This window comes from Octopus sinensis, linkage group LG18 (genome assembly GCF_006345805.1).
Source record: "Octopus sinensis linkage group LG18, ASM634580v1, whole genome shotgun sequence".
Lineage (NCBI taxonomy): Eukaryota > Metazoa > Mollusca > Cephalopoda > Octopoda > Octopodidae > Octopus > Octopus sinensis.
In genome coordinates this window covers 21,487,054-21,511,375 of record NC_043014.1, presented here as the reverse complement: position 1 = coordinate 21,511,375, position 24,322 = coordinate 21,487,054, and the positions used below count along the sequence as shown (strand labels likewise).

General features: G+C 38.0%; 1 protein-coding gene across 1 annotated transcript in view; it reads right to left on the bottom strand.

Moving 5' to 3' along the window:
* Positions 1 to 24,322, bottom strand: part of LOC118766909 (leucine-rich repeat-containing protein 74A-like) — a 66,193-nt gene extending 41,871 nt beyond the window's left edge. Inside the window, exons 1-6 of the mRNA XM_036510769.1 lie at positions 24,294 to 24,322; positions 23,686 to 23,846; positions 16,631 to 16,738; positions 15,253 to 15,346; positions 10,389 to 10,438; positions 6,808 to 6,889 (exon numbers count right to left, since the gene is read on the bottom strand). Coding sequence (XP_036366662.1) covers positions 6,808 to 6,889; positions 10,389 to 10,438; positions 15,253 to 15,346; positions 16,631 to 16,738; positions 23,686 to 23,784 — 433 coding nt within the window. The 5' untranslated portion in view covers positions 23,785 to 23,846; positions 24,294 to 24,322. The remainder of the gene's footprint in view (positions 1 to 6,807; positions 6,890 to 10,388; positions 10,439 to 15,252; positions 15,347 to 16,630; positions 16,739 to 23,685; positions 23,847 to 24,293) is intronic.

Sequence of the window (24,322 nt, the reverse complement as noted above, 5' to 3'; positions counted from 1 at the left end):
GATCCAGTGAGTCCAAGGAGTGCTTCAGTGTCTGCTGAGGAGCATGATGCAGTTCTTGGACACATTGGATCCTGTCAAAATATGTGTGTGTGTGTAAGCCATTGAAGAGTGCATAAGTCAGGAAAAAATGCACTCATTTATGTCAATAGAGTGAATGTATTAATTGAAGTGCACATTATTATAAATCCATTATGATCGATCTTACCAATCAGTTTCGCACTAGGGGTTCAATGGAGTTTTAGGTAACAGTATGATTATGTAACTCTGTGCTCTTCAGAGGTAGCCATTATGGAATAAAATATGGTATTAATAGTAATAGCAATGATAGTAGCGATATTGTTAACAATGATAATATTAATAATAGTATCAGTCGTGTTAATAACAATGGTAATGTTGATAGTGATAACAAAACGGAGAAATTAATGATTGTATTACCATTAATAATACTAACAATAATACGAATAGTGGAGCTGCTAGTGTTAATAATAATAGTAACAACAATCATAGCAATAAAAACTTCGTTTTGATCTCGGAGGACAACCCCAACAGAATTAGATTTTTGTCTAGTAATTCTAAGAACGAGAATTCTATTTACCAGTGCAGAATCTCGTCTGGTACCGATGTCTTCTATATAGGAGCGTCCTCTTCCCAGTTATCCATGAGAATTTCAAACCACTATTCAACATTCAGGGATAGTAAAAAAACGACATAGTACAGGGCTAAGTAAATTAGTTTGGCGTCTTAAAGACAATAATATAGATTTCAAGTTAGATTGGTTCATACTGTCTGTATCCTTTCCTTTTGATAAGGGCAGGAGATTTTGTAACATGTGCAACTCTGAGCTCTTCCATATCCTCTTCTCTAAGGTTCCCCTTGTAAACACACTCATAGAGAAATCCTATAAATGTAAGCACTGGCAGAAACATACTTTTTACTCTTACAAATGATTACGATAGGCATCGTGCTTTGAACAATTAGCTTAACATACACTCCACTTCAATAGTGAAATTCTTTCCTAAGCCTTTGAACATTCTTAATCAACATACCCTTCCCTTTCCACTGGTTCCCTACCTATCATTCCTTTAACCCTTCTCTTCCTATTATCTAACTTTGACGTCAATTCTTCTAACGGTTTTTAAAAAAAATCACTTATTGTCATTTTGTTTACCATGTAGGCAGTGATCGAAATTTTTGTTTGTCTTGTTGCTGAGAGAGGCTCCCTTTCTTTCCTGATGAGAAGATTGCATCATACACCCTTTATTCCTTTGGAATGAAACCATGTGGTCTTCGAAACGTATGTCGAGAGTAAAGGAATTTTGTTAACATCTTCGTTTGACTCCACTCTTTCATTTATTCATATATATATATATATATAATATATATATATATATGTATGTATGTATTTATATATATATATATATAGATATATATATATAGATATATATATATATATATATATATATATATATATGTGTATATATATATATATATATATATATTATATATTATATATATATATATATATATATATATATATATATATATATATATATTATATATATATACAAACTGAGATAGGGGTTGTAAATGCAACCCTCCATGGGATACATATATCCAATATACTGCTAGTGAAGTACCCAACAAAGTTAATACATAAATGTTAGGGATTGCGATGCAATCAATTCATTTACTGTATTATATGGGCAAAGGTAAAATGATTTACCACAAATTACTAATACAAGATAAGAAAATGGAGAAATACATCTAAATCAAATATCAATTACCAGATAATACTCAATCACATACTTTATTAAACCACCACATAAGAGACTGTAGGGTTAAACATAAAAAAGCAGAACAAATCAGTGTACATAAAGGAATGTACATAAAAAAGTGTACATAAAAGAGTAATGTTGTATAATAAGTAGAATATATATAAAAAAGAGAATATAAATATAAGTAAATATAAGTAAATAATAAACATACACATTATTATCACAATATTAAGTTGAAAACTGAAACATTGAATGTGGAACATATATATGTTTACTAATTTATATTATTTATTTACATCATTATGTATATGTATATTTTTATATGTATAGGAGTGTGAGTATATGCACTCATATGTATATGTATATCTCCGAAGAGGCCTTATGATATGTTTGTAAATGTCTCATTTATATCTATATATTGACCTACCATATAAGGCTAATATTGGTAAAATGAGACATACTTATCTACATGGCCGAAATAGCTGTAAGATGTAATCTATACTTATATTTATATTCTCTTTTTTATATATATTCTACTTATTATACAACATTACTCTTTTATGTACACTTTTTTATGTACATTCCTTTATGTACACTGATTTGTTCTGCTTTTTTATGTTTAACCCTACAGTCTCTTATGTGGTGGTTAATAAAGTATGTGATTGAGTATTATCTGGTAATTGATATTTGATTTAGATGTATATCTCCATTTTCTTATCTTGTATATATATATATATATATATATATATATATATAGATATATATATATATATATTATATATATATATATATTATATATATATATATATATTTTATATAAATAAAAAATAAAAAAAATTAATAAATAAATAATATATAAATATAAAAATATACATATATATATAATATATATATATATATATATATAGATTTGTATATATATATTTAAAATTATAAGTTTAAATTATTTAAATAATTTTTTAATTTTTAACTTTTATATTTTTAAATTAATTTTATGTATTGGCTTATGTTTTTCACTGTTTGATTTGCCTAATAGTGGTTTTATCTCTAATTTAATATATATATATATATATATATATTATATATATATATGTATATATGTATGTATATATATATATCTATGTATATATATATATATGAATATATATATATGTATATATATATATAGAAATATATATATATTATATATATATATATATATATATATAATATATAATATAATATATATAGATATATATATATATATATATATATATACACACACACACACACATACACCAACATACACACAAACATATACCTATGCAATAGGCTTCTTTCAGTTTCTGCCTATCAAATCCACGCACAAAGGTTTGGTCTGCATAGGATTATTGTAGTGCAGCCACTGGCCATACCAACTTCAGTTAAACCATCCAATCCATCCCAGCATGGAAAACAGATGTTAAATGATGATGATGATGATATATATGTATGAAGCATCAGCAAGGAAAGAGTGGACTATATAATGTTAGAAGTGTGATCGTATATGGTAGTGAAAAATGGGCATTGAAAGTGGGAAATTCGTGTAGGCTGGAAAGAAGGGAAGCAGACATAATACATTTGTTGGATGTGTAATGTGAGACTACTAGTAAGACAACTATGGTTAGACTATTACTGATAGACTACTAGTTCGACTACAAGTCAACTGATGTATGCATAAGAAATGGCTAGTGAATGGACAAAGAGTGCAGGGTGAAAAAGTGTCATCTGTCATTGGTAAATTTAGACTGGAGTGTTGAAATCAGATCTGGGTGTCACAGTCAAGGTAACTTATAATTTAGACATAAGTGGTATTACAGAGCTGTCCAATCCATGCCAGTGAGAAATGGAAAAGACAAACAAATAAAGAAAGAAAAAAAACAAATTTTAAAACAACGATGAGTATAAAGCTGTGTATAATGCATACTGTCACTTGCTCACACACATACATATTCATACATGCATACACATACATACATATGTACAACTCTTTGAGCTACTCTGTACACATGATAGACTGGACATTAGCAAGTGAGTAACATGCCCAAACTGCAGCATTACACCTCATGCAATTAACCAATGTATGATGGATTGTGCATTAAGATTTTCAACTATGCAGAGGCTCAGAGATCTTAAGCAATCTGTGTGAGAGTTGTGATGACTGAATGCCTAAATGTTTTATGATTACTGACCAGTGCTGACATGGGGAAACACAATGAAAACTGTAGTGTGATGGAGGAATAAGACAACAGAAAAAGAAGCAAAAGGGAGAAAGAAATACAGAGACCTTACCTGATGACCTAGGCGGGATGAGCGATCACTGTCAAGAAAAAACACGTCCTTGCATGCTGCCGTTTCTTATCCAACTGCCTGCATGTGCTTTTTGCCCATGCATGCCCCCGTGGCTCTTCCACTGGCCCATGCAGTCTTCACTTCCATTTACCTCATCTGCAATCCTCTCCACCAACACCACATAGCTCATCACAGCCCATAACACCACAAACATCACACGTTCCCCACTGATCTACAGATCATTCAACCAGCTTTCCCACTTACTCCTCGCTCCTGAACTCACACCTTAACTGGTTTCATAATCAGCCAACCAGGGAAGAGGGTGCCACTCCCTCTGTGGTCACTGTGCAACCCCAAGTCTGGCCTGAGTTCCTGGCATGCTGCTGCTGACTTCATCATCTTGCTTACTGCTGCTGTCTTCATCTTCTTGCCTACTGTTGCTGTCTTCATCTTCTGGCCCCACTGCTGCTGGTTCCATCCTCTGAGGCATTGACAATCCTCCGTACATCCAAAACATGGTGTGGTATACTATCGACAGAGACGTTGTTCTTCGAATTGATGGATGTTATTGTTCCCTTTCCCCATTGTGATGTACACTGTGCATTTGGGGGTTTTACCCAAACTTCTTCCCTGATCTGCACGAAAGCATGCTCTTCCTCTGCCCTGGGTCGCATTGATGCAGTACACGGATGCCTCCACTCGTACCTGAATATTGCCCTGTGTGGTACCGACTTCTCAGCCTGTCCTGACCTGGGCGACATATTGTACCAGAATACGGCCTTGATTGGTGAAATGTGGCCCCTCTCTGCCATGGCCTTGATGATACGATGATGTTTTTCCTCCACCCCATTACCACTTGACTGGTATGCTGCCCTGAAGAAGCGGTTGACCTGCCACCCATCAAATATTTCTTTCAGCACCTCCGAATGAAATGCAGTGCCATTATCCAGAAGCAGCTCATCCATGGGGCCTTGTTCCAGGAATATCTCATTTAGTACTCTCATGAATTCCTCTGCAGTCCCTGTCTTCATCTCCCTCCATATGGCCAACTGTCCCGGTCCACAGTCAGCCATTGAGAGGTATGTCCCCTGCCAGTCGTTTCCAGTTGTGGTCCACTGGAACACTTCCTACCTCATGTACGTCCGGAGCAGGGTCGATGGACTCGCACCAGTCACAGCTGCTAACCACTCTCTGCATGCTTCATCTTGTTACATTGGAGTCGACTTTCCTGGCTAGGAACAACGTCCTGTCCACCCCCATGTGCATGCCCTGACACTGGAAACACTGTCCTTTGAATGGTCGCACATGTTCCTTGTTTGACCCCTCTCTGCTACTCCTTGGTCGGCCACTTTTCGTTATTGCAGTCGCTGCTACCGGTGTCATCCTGCAACACGAAACTAGTATGCAAGCCTAAGATATAATGTCTGTCATCACCATAGAGTTAATGTTCGGCAGTTTTTGCAACTCAACCAACATGTGGTCAGGAAAGCCAGTCACAAACACTAACTAACCATTCGGTCCAGTGATTCTCCCTCAAATCCCACCAGTTTAGCTAATCTTCTGAGTTTGTTTGCAAATATGTTGGCCTGTTCGCTGGTCCACTTTGCTTTTCCCAGGCGAGCATATGCTTCAAACATTCCTTCTGCAAAGGCCTCCATCAAACGGATTTCTATTTTTTCCACGCTAAGTTGATCCCTTTCTTCCATTTCTAGGTATAGCGCCAACGCCGAACCATCTAGGTACAGTGGTATAAAACTCGCTAAGTCATGGAGTTTTGCAACCAACTTCAACTTCTTCAACCAAGCGACTACATCCATTTCACCGCAAAATAGTTTGACCATATAATTCGAAATACAGACTACACTCATCATTGTTTTTTTTTTGTTTGCTTGTTATTTTTATGGGCCGAAATAGCTTGTAGTGTGATGAAAGAAAAAGACAACAGAAAAAGAAGCAAAAGGGAGAAAGAAATACAGAGACCTTACCTGTTGACCTAGGCGGGATGAGCAATCACTGTCGAGAAAAAACGTGTCCTTGCATGCTGCTGTCTCTCATCCAACTCTCATCATGCTTTTGCCTATGCATGTGGCTCTTCCGCCAGCCCTGCAGTCTTCACTTCTTCTACATTGAAAGTCACTTATACTCACACACTCAAGCATGGGCTTCTGCTGCCCACACATGATCCTCCTTTACATTGAAAGTCTCACACATGTATTTATGTCTCACCCTACATGGAAACTTACTCGAGTGTAGCTGTATACATACAACCCACTCTACATTGAAAGTAACTCAGATCCATGCCCAGAAGCAAAGTCACAAATACACACACACACACACACACACAAATGTTTACATGCATACACACACATGTTTACACTTGCTCACACACACACATTCACTCATACACATACATGTTTGCATGCACATGCACACTCACACACACACTCATCTATGATGCACACTTCATGTACAGCCAAACTCACATGCTTACAAAGGAAGTCACTGTACATAGAAAGTCACAAATATCAACACATTAAAGCATCTATATACACTCACTCACACTCACATGTATATACACTCACTCACATCTATACACACACACATCTATATATACACACTCACACATCTTTGTCACACTGTGCTTAGAAAGTCATATTCATACACTCATGCACAGCCTCACACACATACACCTGTACTCAGTCACAAACACACACCACATTACCTATCAAAGTTCCCACCAGTTCTGCACAGTTTTCTGTGAAATGGTTATGACTGAGGTTAATCATGATTATATAGCCGCTATCCTGTAAAAGAGTAATTGGGGAAAATTCTCACTTTAATATTATTAATAGAAAATTATGCCTGTTGTATAGTGGTAAAACAGTGATATAGATTATGTCATAAAAAAATGAGTCTATATAACGCAGAGGCAATGGAGATTTGTGAATTTTCTATAGAAGTTAATGTTTAGTCCTGACTGAATAAATCTATGATCAACACATGTCTAAGTATTGAGTGGTAAGCTGGCAGAACTGTTAACATGCCAGACATAATGCTTAGTGGTATTTCATCCATCTTTACTTTCTGAGTTCAAATTCTGCTGAGGTTGGCTTTACCTTTCGAGGACTTTGTTGTCCAATGTGTTCTAGCAGGTTGAGTGACAGTACAGGGGTTACTTTTGTTGGCTCATATTGTATAGAAATAATGGAGTGTGGTAACTGTAGTTATATAACAGTTCTCTTGTGATAGAGAGTTGTGAAGATTTCTATCTGCTGGAGTTGGAGATTATTTATACCTCACAGATTTCATGCTCGTCTCCTCTTCATATGATCTCCAAAAACGATTACCTTTGTTCTATAACAGTTATTGACAGATGCCCAATCCCACACTTCCATATATTTTCTTCTACTCTGGAATATTCTCAGATTTTCTGGAAGATTGATAGAGAGTCCCCAGCCAAATTTGTATCAAGCCCTAAAATATTCCCGAGAAAGTTGTTGTTATGTTCTTTAAGTTGTACAGATTTATTTGTATGTCTTTTAGTCATTGTAACATTACACAGGCATACTAACTTTTCATAAATATCATCCTATAGGGTCTACTCTTTGTTCTTACTTATATTGGTTTCACATTTTGACACAAGGCCAGCAAGTTTGGGGGAGGGGTAAGTCATTTACATTGACCCTAGTGCTCAACTGGTTAGTTAGTTAATTTGGCTCAAAAGCAAATAGCAAGGCCATGTAAAGGGGACATGGAGTTAAGTACAGGGTGGTGTTCGTGTAAAGAGTTCAGGCCACTTGAGGTCAAGGGAGGCTTTGAACAAAGCGGTCGTCGGCATCTTCACCATCTCGTCTGGCAGCTTGTTCCACGGATCCGCAACCCGGACGGAGAAAGCTCCTCTCCTTCGATTGAGATGAAATCGTCGCAGGTAGAGCTTTTTGGAATGACCCCGCAGCCGACGCTCTAGAGCAGGAGTGAAGAACAGCTCTTTCGAGAGGTTACACTTTCCGCTTATGATGTTGTGGGCGAGAATGAGATCACCACGGCGGCGGCGTTTTTCAAGAGAATAAAGGTCGAGCGTCCTCAGCCTTTCTTCGTAGGACAAATTTTTGAGACCAAGGACCATGCGGGTAGCCAGCTTCTGGACTTTTTCGAGATGCTGTATGTCTTTGAGGAGATAAGGAGAAGAGGCTTGAATCCCATACTCCAATATGGGTCTCACCAGCGTGACATAGAGTGGTAGGAATATGGCTGCTGTGAGCATTCCGAATGACCGTCGAATCAAGAACAGAATTCCGCGTGCTTTGTTGGCAGCATGGACGCACTGGGCCGAAGGCGAAAAGGAGGAATCCACCAAGATACCTAGGTCCTTTACCTGATCGGTCCTCTCCAGCAGCAGACGACCCGGCTCGAAATCAAGTTGAGTTGCAGGAGTAGAGCCGACAGCACTTTGACACGTTCAGACACAGGTCCCAATTGTTAGACCACTTCCAAATTTGGTGGAGGCATCGACGAAGATCCTCTATATTACCGCGAGGAGCGACCAGTTTGATATCATCAGCAAATAGAAGGGTGTGTTGCGTGAGGTTGTCGGGCAAGTCATTTATGAAGACTAAGAACAACAAGGGCCCAAGCACTGAACCTTGAGGCACGCCACTGCTCGCACTGGAGACGTCGGACCACGAACCATTAACTTGGACTTGGAAGGAGCGATCTGAGAGGAAGGCACCAACCCATCGTACAATATCCGGATGGAAACTATATGCTTGAAGCTTGACAAGCAATAGGCGGTGGTTCACCGAGTCAAAAGCTTTGGCAAAGTCCAGTAAAACGATGTCAACAGCATCACTATCATCGAGGATGCGCGTCACCAATTCTTCCATTACTAGTAGGTTGGTCAAGCATGATCTCTTCGGCACGAAGCCGTGTTGGGAATCAGAGATAGAGGCTGTGTTTAGGAGGTGGAGCATCATACTTTTCTTAAGGATGGTTTCGAACATCTTGCTGATAATTGATGTAAGGGAAACCGGTCGGTAGTTAAGCGGGTCTTCGCGGCTCCCTTTCTTGAAAATTGGGCAGATTATCGCTGTTCTTCAGTCTGCAGGTATAACACCCGTCGCCAATGACATATTGAATAGTCGTGTTAAGGTACTTATTTTATGGACCCCAAAAGGATGAAAGGCAAAGTCAGCATCAGTGGAATTTGAATTCAGAATGTAAAGATGGACAAAATGCTGCAAAGCATCTTGCCTGGGGTGCTAATGATTCTGCCAGCTTACCATGTTGCTTTTACTTATATTGACCACTTGTTATTGGTGAGATTCTCAAAAGACAAACATGGAAGACACCTCAAAATTCTGCTGTGACGTGATATATCAGTTGGGCACCAGTGTTCATATGTACACCACAGAAACATTAGTTTGCTTTACCAAGGCTGACCTGGCTTAAACAACAATCATGTTTGACAACAAAATATTCCCGTTACCCAAGTTTACTATGGTAGATGAGGTGAATGCATGAACATACAACAGGAACTAAAAATAAAACCTGTCAAAGGGCAGAGAAACCTCAACTATACCAGGATAATAAACATGTGCCAATATGGTCATCTATCTATGGAAGCACACATTGTGCACTTATAGCTTCTGTAGATTTTGGTAGAATGGAGCATTCTATATAGTCTAGAATGTTTAAATGAGCAGACTATGGATCAAATGTATTCCAGTCTTAACCTTTTTGTTATTCTAGAAAGAATATTTAGTAAATTTTTAAAATTTAGATAAGTTTATGGCACGGAGACACGAATATGGATGTTTTGAACAAAGACTTTCTTCTGTCTGTGTTAGCTCTCATTTTTGCTAGTTGACTAGACTGAACTAACAATTGTTTAAAATAGTGTTTAATAATCCTTTCTGTATTAAATCTCACTTACTTAAGCATGTGCACAGGTCAAAGGATTAATTGTTATTTCACAAGTAATGTCTATAAAAGAAGAAACTAAAGCCACAAAATATTTTATCTGATGTTCTAATAATTCTACCAACCTATCAACTGTAATTAAAATTATATTTATTGATGGCTAATATTGTTTTTCTCCGTGTCATATAATTATTTGCCGTTAGTATTTTAATGTCTTTTTTATTACATAAAAACCTCTTTAGTTTGTTGTCATACAGTTTCAATAGCACAATGTATGTTAGAAGTGACAGAGATGATTAGTGATGCCAGGCAGTGGTAAGAGAGTTTTGTAAGACCACAATACCAAAAGGAATATTCTAGAATAGTACAATAGTTAATACTCACCTGTAGAGCAGTTACTAATATTTTCATACATCTATCATCAAGTAGATTATCTGAAAAAGGTGAACAGAACTACATGGTTAATTCATTAATTGCTATGTCTTCACTGCTGTCTGTCAACTGCAAGTTATCATCATCATCATCATCATCTTCATTTAATGTCCGTTTTCCCTGCTGGCATGGGTTAGCTGGTTAGACAGCACCAGGATTCACTGTCTGTTATGGCATGGGTTTTATGGCTGGATGCCCTTTCTAACATCAGCTATCTTACAGAGTGAACTGAGCAGTACTTTTTTCAAGGCACCTTCACTGGGAAGGTCTGTTTTGGCATGGGTTTTATGGCTGGGTGCCCTTGCTAATGCCATCTATTTTATGTTGCATTAAATAACTCCACTATTATCACTAAAACATTACCTTGTATGGTGTTTTAACGATAAGTTAGTTGTTAAGTGATGTAACAAGCTAATGAAACTCTACATAGATGAAGAATTCAACTGATTAATCATCTCCTCTATAACAAATTATTCAATAACAATTTCCACTGCAACCAGAATCTTGTCTTCACTATTGTACTTAAGCTCATTTCCAATTCCTTACTTCAGGTCACAGACACTCACCTCATTGTTCAAAGTTCATAAATGTCTACCACCAGTATGGGCAACCTTTTACAAGAAGCAGGCTGCATGAAACAGTTTTTCATCAGGCAGTTCACACTACTAAACAAAATTCAAAGTAATTTTTTTGTCATGTGTATCATTCGGAATGTCCCATGGGCTACAGTTTTCCCATCTACCATCTACTTCTTCCTCCACTGAATCCATGAGCCAAACAATCCTGTTTGCCCCATTGTCTTCATTTGCCTTACTTGGCTCATTTCCAGTCACTTGATAAATTGATGTCCCCTTTGGTTGCTGCCCTCCCATCTTATATCAATTGTATATATTATATCAATTGCTGATGAAAATCATCATCAGTTTCCAGATTTTATCCCTACCAAGTTACAAACATTTCCCTTTGAAGATTAATATTGATTGAAATCAGTTAAAGGAAGCCATTGAATTTCAAGAAGTACAATGAATGTTGGAACCTCCTGCTCTTATATTTAATCCTGCCTCCTTGTGTAATATATTAGAAGAGGATTCTGTAAAAGAAAGTGACATTCACAGTCAGATATCAATTTAAAACAGGTTGACATAAACTACCTATAAGTGTATCAGATGATGTTGACCCAAAACATCTAATACATCTATCCTTGTTTATCACAGGGATTAGGTTCCAAACGAACTTGGTCTACTGGGTCTACTACTACCACCACTACCACCACCACCGGCGATTTGGGTCTCTTGGCTATTAATGTAAAGCATCAACTATTTAATGTGTAATCAGGGTTGACATGGGGCTGAACAACAATAAAAAGTGTTCATTACATAATCGTTAAAGCTTGTAGAGTAATGATGGTTATCCAAAAATACTCAACAAAGATAATGAATACAGTAACAAAGTGGACTAGTGCTTATGTGTATGTGTGTGAGTGAATATGTATATATGGTGTGATGGGTAAATTGTTGCCATTTTATATTTTGAATTTCATGCATGTGCTTTGTTTGTTTTTGATTTTGTTGACTACACAATATTGTAGGGTCAGTTGGGCCCTGTCTGTGAGAAAAACAACATCATGAGGCAATTCACTCTGCCAGAAATTTGGAAACAAGATGCTGTACTGCTTGGCATTCATACTGGAAGCTCCAATATGAACATTTCAGAGTATTTGAGGACAGTGCAGAGGATTTGGAAAGAGCTGGATGAGTCTAATGGTGATTATAAAGGCATGTGAATGGGCCAATTTTTATCCCAAGCCAACAAGGACAAGAGGAAAGACTGCACTATGAAGCTTTTGCACAAACTCAATCATCCACTCCAACTGAGCATGCTTTGGTTTTTCTCAGACGAGAATAATTTCTACTAGAATCAGATGGTGAACACACAGAGCAACCATTGGCTTGCTGTGTCCCCAAAACATGTACTGAGAGTAATAAAAGTCAAGCATCCAGGCGACGTTATGCCTCCATTCATCTTCCCACACAGCCTCAGACTCAATACAGAGGCCTACATCAAGTACCTGGAGGAGGTAGTGCTGCCCTGGGTCATGAGAGTGGCTGCTGGAAGACATTATGTCTGGCAATAGGACTCTGCACCATGCCACACAAGCAGGAGAACCCAATCATGACTGTCAGACAATTTCTGCAATCATATCACCCCGAACAGCTGGCCACCTAACTCCCCAGACCACAACCCCTTGATTATTATGTGTGGGGTGCAATTGAGCAAGAGACCAACAAAATTCCGTGTAACACCAAAGATGAACTGAAGGCAACGATTATGGCGGCATTCACCAACTTAAACAAGGAGATCATCCAGAAGTGTTGCAGGAGATTCTGAAGTTGTTTGAAGGCTGTGGTTTGAAGCCAATAGCGATTTTATTGAATAAATTTACTCTTTAGTATTTCAAGATAACTTTATGTAATTTTGGTAAATATATCTGTTAAAATGAGATGTCAGTGTTATTTTCATTTTTGAGTAAATTAGATGAAAATTTATTCACTGCACCCAGTATCTATCTATCTATCTGTCTATCTGTCTGTCTGTCTGTCTGTCTGTCTGTCCGTCTGTCCGTCCGTCCGTCTGTCTATCTGTCTATCTATCTATCTATCTATCTATCTATCTATATCTATCTATCTATCTACCTACCTACCTACCTGTCTGTCTGTCTGTCTGCCTATCTATCTATCAATCTATCTACCTACCTACCTACCTACTTACCTACCTACCTACCTGTCTGTCTGTCTGTCTATCTATCTATCTATCTATCTATCTATCTATCAATCTATCTATCTATCTCTGTCTCTATATATTTGTTCTTCTTTTACTTGTGTCAGTCATTGGGCAGTGGCCATTGTAGGACACTGCCTTCCAGGGTTTAATCAAACAAAAGGATCCCAGAACTTATTTTTCTTATCCTATTGCTCTTTTGTGAAACCACTTACTAATGCAGGGACATAAGTGAACCAACACCAGTTATCAAACACTGGTGAAGGACAAACACAAACACATGTATACACACACACACACGCACCTTTATGCATGATTCTGAAGAAATGATGTCTGTGACACTTCGTGCATCAAATGTTGTATATATTTTTGCATAATAATATAGTGATGCTCATGAGATCAATTTTTGATGAAACAGTTGTAAATCAATGTAATAAAAGGACTTGCTCACTCTATTCTCTTTGGTTATATTTGTAGAAACTCTGGATATTTGTGGATTTCCAGGTATGTGTTTCATATAATAGGCAATCTTGCCCAAGATCCCACTGCATGGCACCTTGGGCAAGTGTCTTCTACTATAGCTTAGGGCCGACCAAAGCCTTGTGAGTGGATTTGGTAGACGGAAACTGAAATAAGCCCATCGTATATATGTATATATATGTGTGTGTGTGTGTGTGTGTGTGTGTGTGTGTGTGTGTGTGTGTGTGTGTGTGTGTGTGTGTGTGTGTGTGTGTGTATGTGTGTGTGTGTGTGTGTTTGTGTGTCTGTGTTTGTCCACCCTCAACATTGTTTGACAACCGATGCTGGTGTGTTTACGTCCCCATAACTTAGTAGTTTGGCAAAAACGACTGATAGAATAAGTACTAGGCTTACAAGGAATAAGTCCTGGGGTCGATTTGTTCGATTAAAGGTGGTGCTCCAGCATGGCCACAGTCAAATGACTGAAATAAGTAAAAGAGTAAAAGAGTAAAGAGTAAGAGTAATCTCTGGATTACCATCTCTCTGATAGTCTGGACCTGTGGATGAGCTTGATAGGATAAATTACAGCATGTGCACACACACACACACACACTATAATTTCATGATGACTGTTCTGGATTGCCGTTGATCATAGTATTAATTATATTTTCCCTACAGACTTGACCATGTACAGCTGACTAGTGACCGTTCAGATTATACCTATTTCTTTACTACCCACAGGGGGCTAAACACAGAGGGGACAAACAAGGACAGACAAACGGATTAAGTCGATTACATCAACCCAGTGCGTAACTGGTACTTAATATATCGACCTCGAAAGGATGAAAGGCAAAGTCGACCTCGGCGGAATTTGAACTCAGAACGTAATGGCAGACGAAATACGGCTATGCTTATCAGATAATACCATCAACAACAACAACAACAATGACGATGAGACAAAAACAATAACAACAAGAGTGTTTGCTCACCCTGCAAGAAATAGCAACCAAATAGAATAACCTATTACTTATTCTATCGGTGTCTTTTGCCGAACCGCTAAGTTATGGGGACGTAAACAGACCGGCATCGGTTGTGAAGCGATGGTGGGGGGGACAAATACAGACACACAAACATACACACACACACACACATGCACACACACACACACACACATATGACGGGCTTCTCTCAGTTTCCGTTGACCAAATCCAGGCTTTGGTTAGCCCGAGGCTATAGTAGAAGACACTTGCCCAAGGTGCCACCCAGTGGGACTGAACCCGGAACCATGTGGTTCATAAGCAAGCTCCCTACCACACATCCACACCTGTGCCTTTTATATAAAGTTTCACTATAGAACTCTATACAGATGGAACGGTCATGGTTGGAACGCCTTTGATCATAGGTGTGTTCAATCAAATCTGACCTGGGGCAACAAAATAACAACAATCAGAGCCGATCTGGAGCTCAATTACACAACAACAGCATTCAGAGTTGATCTGAGCTTACACAAGAACAAGAAAAACAGCATTCAGAGCTGCCCTGGGCTGACAATAACAACAAGAAAAAAGGCACCACCTACTGGAAAGATTTATTGTGTTCAGATTGACATTTTCTTCCAACATCTCTGCCATTTTTTGCATTGCTTGAAATCCAAGATTATTGCTTGACAGGTTCTGAAAAGAGGAAAACAGCAAATACACACACACACATAAACAGGTGGGCATTTAACAAGGTCATTGGCTAATCACACACCAGCACCTGTTCTGGCCCTATTGTTCTGTATATCAGTGCTGGGGAGGTGAGTTGTTGCTCTTTCTAGCAGTCAAGCATCCATTATTGACAAGACCAAGGAAGGTCAAAATTATGTGATCTGGTAGTCTTGGTGCTAGAGATGGCAGGGGTTTGTCTCCCTACCAGCAATATAAACAAGAGTGCATTTTGCACCAAAAGCCAATGTGGGAGCTTCTCTCATGGTATCTACCACTGTATATTTTGTTCTAACAGAACATCCATATTTAAGTGGGGGTAAATATTACCTCCCACGCGTATACATATAGTGATTGATGAAAATAATATCAGCTCTGTCCATATGTATTTTTAGACATTCTAGGACTAATGAGTTTTTACTTGTTTAACACTTTAGCATTCAGATTACACTATCAAATGTAATGCTTGTTAATTCACATTATTTTGAATTAATCATGCATTATCTTGTAAGTTTGAGATTTCGATGTTTATTTTTTGAAATAACAGTGGAGGGTAAGTATGAGAAGCTGGACATGGTCAGTTTGAACATAAAATGGGTAAAATAATTTGGCTGGATATGTTCAGTTTAACCCATTAGCATTTAAACTGGCCATTTCTGACCAAAATATATTCCATCTGTTTCATGCTCAAACTGAGCAGATCCAAACTCTCACACCTCCCCTAAAATGTTATTCTAAAAATAAATAATCACATTGAAATCTTGAAGCTGCAAGATAAAGGATGCTTAATTCAAAACAATGTGAATAAATGAGCATTACATGTGATAGAATAATCTGAACGCTAAAGGGTTAAATGCTAAATAGTTAAGACAGTGAGTTTTGGCTAATATTCCTATTAGATGAAATGGCCATGTAGAGGTTATTATGATGCTGCATAATGTAGTGTGGTTATAACATAGTATTCCATAGTGTAATTCAGTCTGGTATAACAAAAGTAGTATCATGTATCATTGTGCAGTGTATAACATAGGGCAGCATGGTTTATCACAGTGTAGTGTGGCATAACATAGTATAGTATATCACAGTGAAGCATGGTATAACATAGGGTAGTATTGTGTATGACAGTGTAGTAAGTGAAGTATAGTGTAGTATGGAGTCATGTATAGTAGTTTGGCAGTGGGGTGGTGTAGTTTTGTAAGATTTCTTGTAATAAACATTTTGGAATGAAGAACACTCTTTGTAAGGACTTACTAACGATTTGATACGATTACCAAATGTCAAAATTTCGAAGATGAAAGTGGCACCTTCATCTGAGAGTCGGTTGTCAGATAGATTCAGTTCTTCAACGTATTCAATGTTCTGAAAAAGTAAAATCCAATTATAAAATAAGTATTGATTTATCACATTGACAAATTTGTAAGGGACAGAAGATATTTGATTGAGTTTAATTCCTTCACTTCCAGCTCTGTATATTACTGGTTTCAAATTTTGGAACAAGGCTATCGACCTCAGGGTGGGAATAAGTTGATGTAATCAACTCCAGTACTCAACTGGTACTTATTTTATCAATCCCAAAAGGATGAAAGGCAAAGTTGACCTCAGCAGTATTTGAACTCAGATTGTAAAGACAGACAAAATGTCACCAAGCATTTTACCCAGCAGGCTAACAGTTCTGCCAGCTCTTTAGCTCTGTATATTATTGATACTTATTTTATTCATGTCAAATATGGTGTAGAAGACAAAGTCTATCATAATAAGATTTGAAAACAGAACATAATCACGTGTGTGGTTGTGCAGTCAAGAAGTTCACTTTGCAACCAGATTCTGTCCCACTGTGTGGCACCTTGGACCATGTGTTCCCTATCCTTGAGCTGAGCAATGCTTTGTGAGTGAAATTGGTAGAAACTCATGATGTGTGTGTGTGTGAGTGTGTGTGTGTGTGTATCTGTGTGATAGTGTGGAATAATGAGAATGCTTGCCCAACACTGCATTTGATGGATAAATATTCTTTATTTGTGGATTAACACTGCTAGCAGTGATTTCCACATGAAACCATTGGTAGCACCGTTAATCCACAAATAAAGAGTGTATATGTATCTATTTATGGGTTAAGGCTACCATTGGTTTTATGTTAAGAGAGAAATCCCTTACCAATTATCAAGCTTGCTTCATGGAGCATTATTGCTCATCTCCATCTTGGAGGGTAAGTATGAGAGGTTGCATATGGTGAGTTTGAACATAAAATCAGTAGAATAATTTTGCTGGATATAACTGGTTTAAATGCTAAGGGATCTGAATCAAAATGGAATTGAACACCAATGTTCCATGCAGCAAGCTTGATAGCTGTAAAGGGATTTCTCTCTTCCATGAAACCAATGGAAGTCTTAACCCATAAGTAAAGAATTTTTATCCACCAATGTGGTATTATTTATGTGTTTGTCTGTTAATGTGTTTGTGTTAACACTGGTATTATGGTATTACTTGAAAAACAGCTTTCATTGGTCATGCTCCATAACTTAGCTTTTCAACAAAGAGATTGATAAAATAAGGGCCAGATATGATCGATTAAAAATTCTTCATCATGATGCTCCAGAATCACCACAGTCCAATGACAGAACCAAGGAAAAGTGTAAAAAATGTACGTCCTAATTAATAATGTTGATGGAATTTCTAATAAGGCTATAAACTTTCTAATCAGGGTGTTGTAGACTTAATTGATACTGTAGCGTGGCAGTTTCAGCCATTTTGAAATATGACTATAGCGATTTCTAATATCTTCACTATTTGAAAGGCAAGGCAGAAATGATCACGTCGGGGTCACCAGTGTAAGCAATATGATTGCACGTGGTCGCATTGTGTAGGGAATACGATCGCACGTGGTCATATTCTTAACGAATTATTACATCCATAAAAACATGCAGTAACAACAGAACATAAGTGAATCGACGACAAGTCTTGCTGTGGAGAGATAAATATTATTTATTTTACAACCGTGTCAATGTTAGGAGTTCGTAAGCGTTAACACGCGTGTGCGCATGCAACACGTGTTTGTGTCTGTGTGTTCGTGTGTGTGACAGAACAATCAGAGTGGATGCGTTTGGCATAGAAGGGTACAGAACATAGAATATATAATGGAAATTGGTTTACTGTTCGTATGGCGAAAACGTTGGAAACGACTTGAAGTTGATACATGATGGTGGAGACGGCGAAGATAGTAGGCTTTCTGTGATTGTGTACATTAGCGTCGTAGCTAGTGGCAGCAGGAACAATCGTATATCGCTTGGTTGAGTAGCGCTGTGGTGTAAAGTTAGTTCTTAGAAGAACTGGAACCAAAGACAAAAAGTGTCTGAAAACACTCCTTTATATACCGGTTGGGTGGCTCAAACGAGCCTCAGAAATGGAATCTTAACCAAAGGCCGTGATTGGTTGTTTCGGGACAGTGGCGCGAAAATAAGTGGAGACAAATCGCGTCACGTGTCAACCAATCAGGTTAGTGTTTACAACAGGAACAAGTTAGCCAAAGATGGCTGTAACCTCAAACGAGATCATTTCTGCCTTGCCTTTCAAATAGTGAAGATATTAGAAATAGCTATAGTCATATTTCAAAATGGCTGAAACTGCCACGCTACATCAGCCTCTCGCCAGAAAAATTGTTACAATTTTGCGAAGAAAATTCGTTATACACTGGTGGCCCGCCGTTTTCAAACACGCAGCCATTATTATTACCTACACTGGTGACCCGCCGTTTTCAAACACGCAGCCATTCGTATTCCGTACACAATGCGACCACATGCAATCATATTTCTTACACTGGTGACCCCGACGTGATCAAACACGCAGCCATTATTATTTCTTACACTGGTGACCCGACGTGATCAAATACGCAGCCATTCGTATTCACTACGCAGCCATTTTATGTTCACTCGAACATTCCACATAGGTGACTTAGTGCCAGTTGAATTGACCAACCGTTCGAATATCATCTTTGCTTCAATTTTATCGTCGTTTTGTCTATGACAAAACGTCTGGCAAGAGGCTATCTGTAGCAATATTGTTTTCTTCATTGCTATCTTCACCGTTTGAGAGAAATATTAAGAATGATCTCGTTTGAGATTACAAACATCTTTGGCTAGTTTAACGTTGTTGTGTCCACTATTTTGATTGGTTGGCATCTAAGCGCGGTCTGTCTCTCTACTTATTTCGCGCCACTGGCCAAAGCCAACCAATCACGGCCTTTGGTTAAGGTCCCATTTCGTAAGCTCGTTTGAGCCACCTTACTTGTATATAAGGGAGTGTTCTCAGACACTTTCGTCTTTGGTTTCTAGTCCTTATGAGGACTAAACCTCTGACCACAGAGCTACTCAACATGTTCCAGTCACAGCGACAGACGATCAGTCACGATGACGCTAATGTACACTCACCACAGAAAGCCTTCTATCTCCGCCGCCGTCGTCACCATCATTGTACCAACTTCAAGTCGCCATCACCATCGTCCACTTCAGACATGTACACACCAACTTCACAGATTCAACTCATACTGTTAGTGTGAAAATCTCACCACGGAAAAACAGTTGCAGTATATATATATCTGAAAGAATGTCTATCAAAAGAAAAATAACCAAGCAAAACATGATATGAAGACGCTATAGTAAACCAAGCGACAGACATAACGTCATCGCCAACATCGTCTCTATCTACGAAGATTTAACTTGTACACAAGATACTACAAATTCAACGCATGCTGTTAGGTGAAAATCTCACCACGGAAAAACAGTTGCAGTATATATATCTGAAAGAATATCTATATCAAGAGAAAGATAAGCACAACAAGTGATTCAACTAATCTCAGCTCCGAGACACAACATCTTGATATTGAACGCTTACACTTCGTGTGCCTCATGAACAGTAAATCAATTTCCATCATTAACTCTATGCTCTGTACCTACTATGTCACACGCTTTCACCCTTATTGTATCTGTCACACACACGAACACACAAACACAAACACGTGTTGCACGCACACACGCACTTGCTAGCACTCACAACCTTCTAACATTAACACCATTGCTAAATAAAATGTTATCTATCTCTCAAACAGTGGAACGGCTTGTCGTCAATTCACCTATGTTCTTTTGGTACTGCATTGTATTTATGGCTTATAATAATTCGTTAAGAATATGACCACGTGCGATCGTATTCCCTACACAATGCGACCACGTGCAATCATATTTCTTACACTGGGTGGCAGTTCAATACCATTGTCTGACTGGTATTTGTTGAAACTAGGAAGATGAAATGCAAAGTTGCTCTCAATGAGATTGGAATTGAGAATGTAGAAACCTCATGGGACATAGTTATTTTGTGGGAGGGGCCTATTTGATTTCATTGATGCCAGTAAACAACTGGTACTTATTTTATCGACCTTGAAGGGATGAAAGGCAAAGTTGGCCGTGGCAGAATTTGAACTCAGAATGTAGAGACAAATGAAATGCTGCTAAGCATTTTCTCCAGTGTACTAACGATTCTGCCAGTTCAAATAATAATAATGATAATAATAGTAATCCTTTCTACTGAAATTTTTGGGGAGGGGACTAGTTGATTATATTAATTGTAGTGTTTCACTGGCACTTAATTTATTGACCATGAAAGGATGAAAGACAAAGTCAACCTCGGCAGAATTTGAATATAATAACAATAATAGTAGTAATAATAATAACAAACCTTTCTACTGTAGCTACAAGGCCTGAAATTTGAGTGAAGGGATTAAGTCGATTACATCGACCCCAGTGCATAACTGGTACTTATTTAACTGACCCTGAAAGGATGAAAGGCAAAGTCAACCTTGGTGGAATTTGAACTCAGAATGTAGCAATGGATGAAATGCCGCTAAGCATGCTGACGATTCTGCTAGCTTGCCACCTTAAATAATAATAATAATAACAATACCATGCAGTGACTCTCATAGCATCTAATCTTAAATGATTGGCAGTGTTAACATTTACATGTTTTGTCTTGATGAAAAAGAAGAGCTACAGCAAATCTTCTACTCAATACCACAGATTTGCTTGTCATTTGCTTGACCGTAATCAGTCAAATGTGGAGGCACATAGCCTAGTGGTTAGAGCAGTGGACTCACGGTTGAGGGATCGTGGGTTCGAATCTCAGACCATGCGATGTGTGTGTTTATGAGCGAAACACCTAAGCTCCACGCGACTCTGGCAGAAGGTAATGGCGAACTTCAGCTAACTCTTTCGCCACAACTTTCTCTCGCTCTTTCTACCTGCATCTTGCAGCTCACCTGTGATGGACCGGCGTCCCATCCAGGTGGGGAACCTATATGCCAAGGAAACCGGGAAACCGGCCCTTATGAACCAGGCATGGCTCAAGAAGGAACAAACAACCAGTCAAACATATCCCTTAGTGGCTCACAATATGTGTATCTCTCATCATGAGCAAGTGTAATGGAGGGGCATCATAGCCATGTGTGGAGAAGGATTCTTTGGGGTTGGAATAATTCATCCCTAGAAACATGGGTGTCACAGAACAATATATGTAAGACTTGCAAAACACCAACCAAATGGTTCAAACGAGCAAGAATAGAATGAGATACTGAAAACAAGAATTTCTAATGGTAAGTAAGGTGTTTCTAATCCCACAATGAGTTTCTGAATGCATGGAACAAGAATGGTGGAACTTGATTGTTTGATGATGACAATTCAGTTTTTCAATAAATCGAATTACTCGATCCTGAATAAGTGTATAACTGGCTGACCATTCCACAGACAAGAGTGTTCTTATATCATTCCCAAGCAAATTCAATGTGACAGTGTGTGACAAGGCTGTTTCTTTTTGAAATGCTGGCACAATCCATCCAGTGGGTTTCTATATGGTTTGTGACTTCTTTTTTTCATTCACAAGGATAGGGCAGTCTAAGACTAAAAGAAAACATTTGCTCAAGGTGTCAAGCAGAAAGATTAAACCTGAGACCTCATGGCTGCAAAGTGAACTTCTAAGTAATTTGGCCATACTTTGCAATGAAGACAGTTGGTGTAAAGATTTGATGTGACCAGTCAAAGTGATGCCAAGTGATGAAGAACACAAGACATCCAGCCAGGTACGATTACTTCTTCCTCTCTAAGCAAGTTGGTTTGTTGGACAGGCCTGTGGTTTTCTAACTGTTTACACGACTGTTGGAGCTGTGTTGGTGTCAGGAGGCCACATTTTGCAACAATGTATATGTATGTATATATATGTATATTTAATGAAAATTCAGCATAGACAGACAGAACAGATTTTATATAATAGATATATATGTGCGTGTGTGTAAGTATGTATGTATGTGTGTATGTATGTATGTATGTATGTATGTATGTATGTATGTATGTATGTGTGTATGTATGTAGTCATGGCTATTGCCAGTGTCACATTACAGGCAACCATGCTGGTGGCATGTAAAAAGCACTCATTACACTCTTGGAGTGGTTGGCATTAGGAAGGGCATCCAGCCATAGAAACCACATCAAATGAGATTGGAACCTGGTGCAGCTCTCCAGCTTACCAGTTCCAGTCAAACTGTCTAATCCATGCCAGCAGGGAAACAGATGCTGACTGATGATGACAATGATGATGTGTGTGTACACACACATACGCACACACACACACACACACACACACACACACATATGGTAAATGAAAGACGGAAGATGCAATATACAAGAATTAATAAGTTTAACCTTTAGCTCTCCATTCTTATAAACACCAAATAGCTATTCAACTATATATATGTATTATTTTATAAAGCTGCAAAGACATCAGTCTGACAATGGGAATGTGAAACTCTGAGTAACAGTTTTTGTGATGTCTTTGCAGCTTTATTAATAAAGCATATTACTCTACTTCTGGTATGCTTATACTATTTTTTCCACCTTGTTTCACATTTATGTGCCTACTCTGGTATATATATATATATATATATATATATATATATATATGTATGTATGTATATATCTATGTGTATTTATATATGTTTGTGTTTGTCTCCCCATCACTGCTTTGCAACTGGTCTTGGTTTGCTTATGTCTCTGTAACCTAGAAGTTTGGCAAAAAGAAACTGATACAATAAGTAACAAGCTTAAGAAAAAATAAGTATTAGAGACGATTTCTTTTTACTAAAACTCTCCAGTGCAGTGCTCCAGCATGGCTGAAGTTCAATGACTGATGCCAATGAAAAAATAAAAGATAGCTGCCCCAATACAGACACAAAATATTGATATATAAAAGCTAATAGAAAATAAGAACTCACTCACCCTCAATGGAATGCTCATTGCATGAGCTTCTTTTGGTGTGATACCAAGATGCTCTAGATTAATATCGGTCTTATGTATGTTGGTAATAAATGTAGTCATTGGCAAAACTTTGAAATGGTGACAGGCAAGGCGGTAGACTTGGATTCTTGTTTCAACATTAGCTGAATAGGTAAGTTGGTAGAAGAATTTTAACATTACTCACTTGAAACTGTTATCCTCCTCCTCCTCCTTTAAGTACTTTTTAACCTTTGAATGGCTATGCGGTCCACAAGAATGAAATAGAAATCAAAGGGGTATAAAATGGTTGAGGACCACTGCTCTACTTACTTGCTTGACTGGCTAGAAATAGCAGTCTAATACCTTCAAAATCATATACCACCATCTTAAGAAAAAGGAAGGTTACATTAGCTAGTCTTTGATACACAATGGTTGAAAATAATGGCAGGGTTGGAGATGTTTACTGCTAGAATATTTTTGATGAAAGGTCTGCTTGATTAGATCTGACTTGCTAGTTAAACAATAAGAACAACAACCATACAACATATCACACAGCACAGCTATAACATCAGTCCTCTTATACTAAATAGAAAATATACAATTATACTAACATTGTAAATCAGATGCTGATATCTTGTGA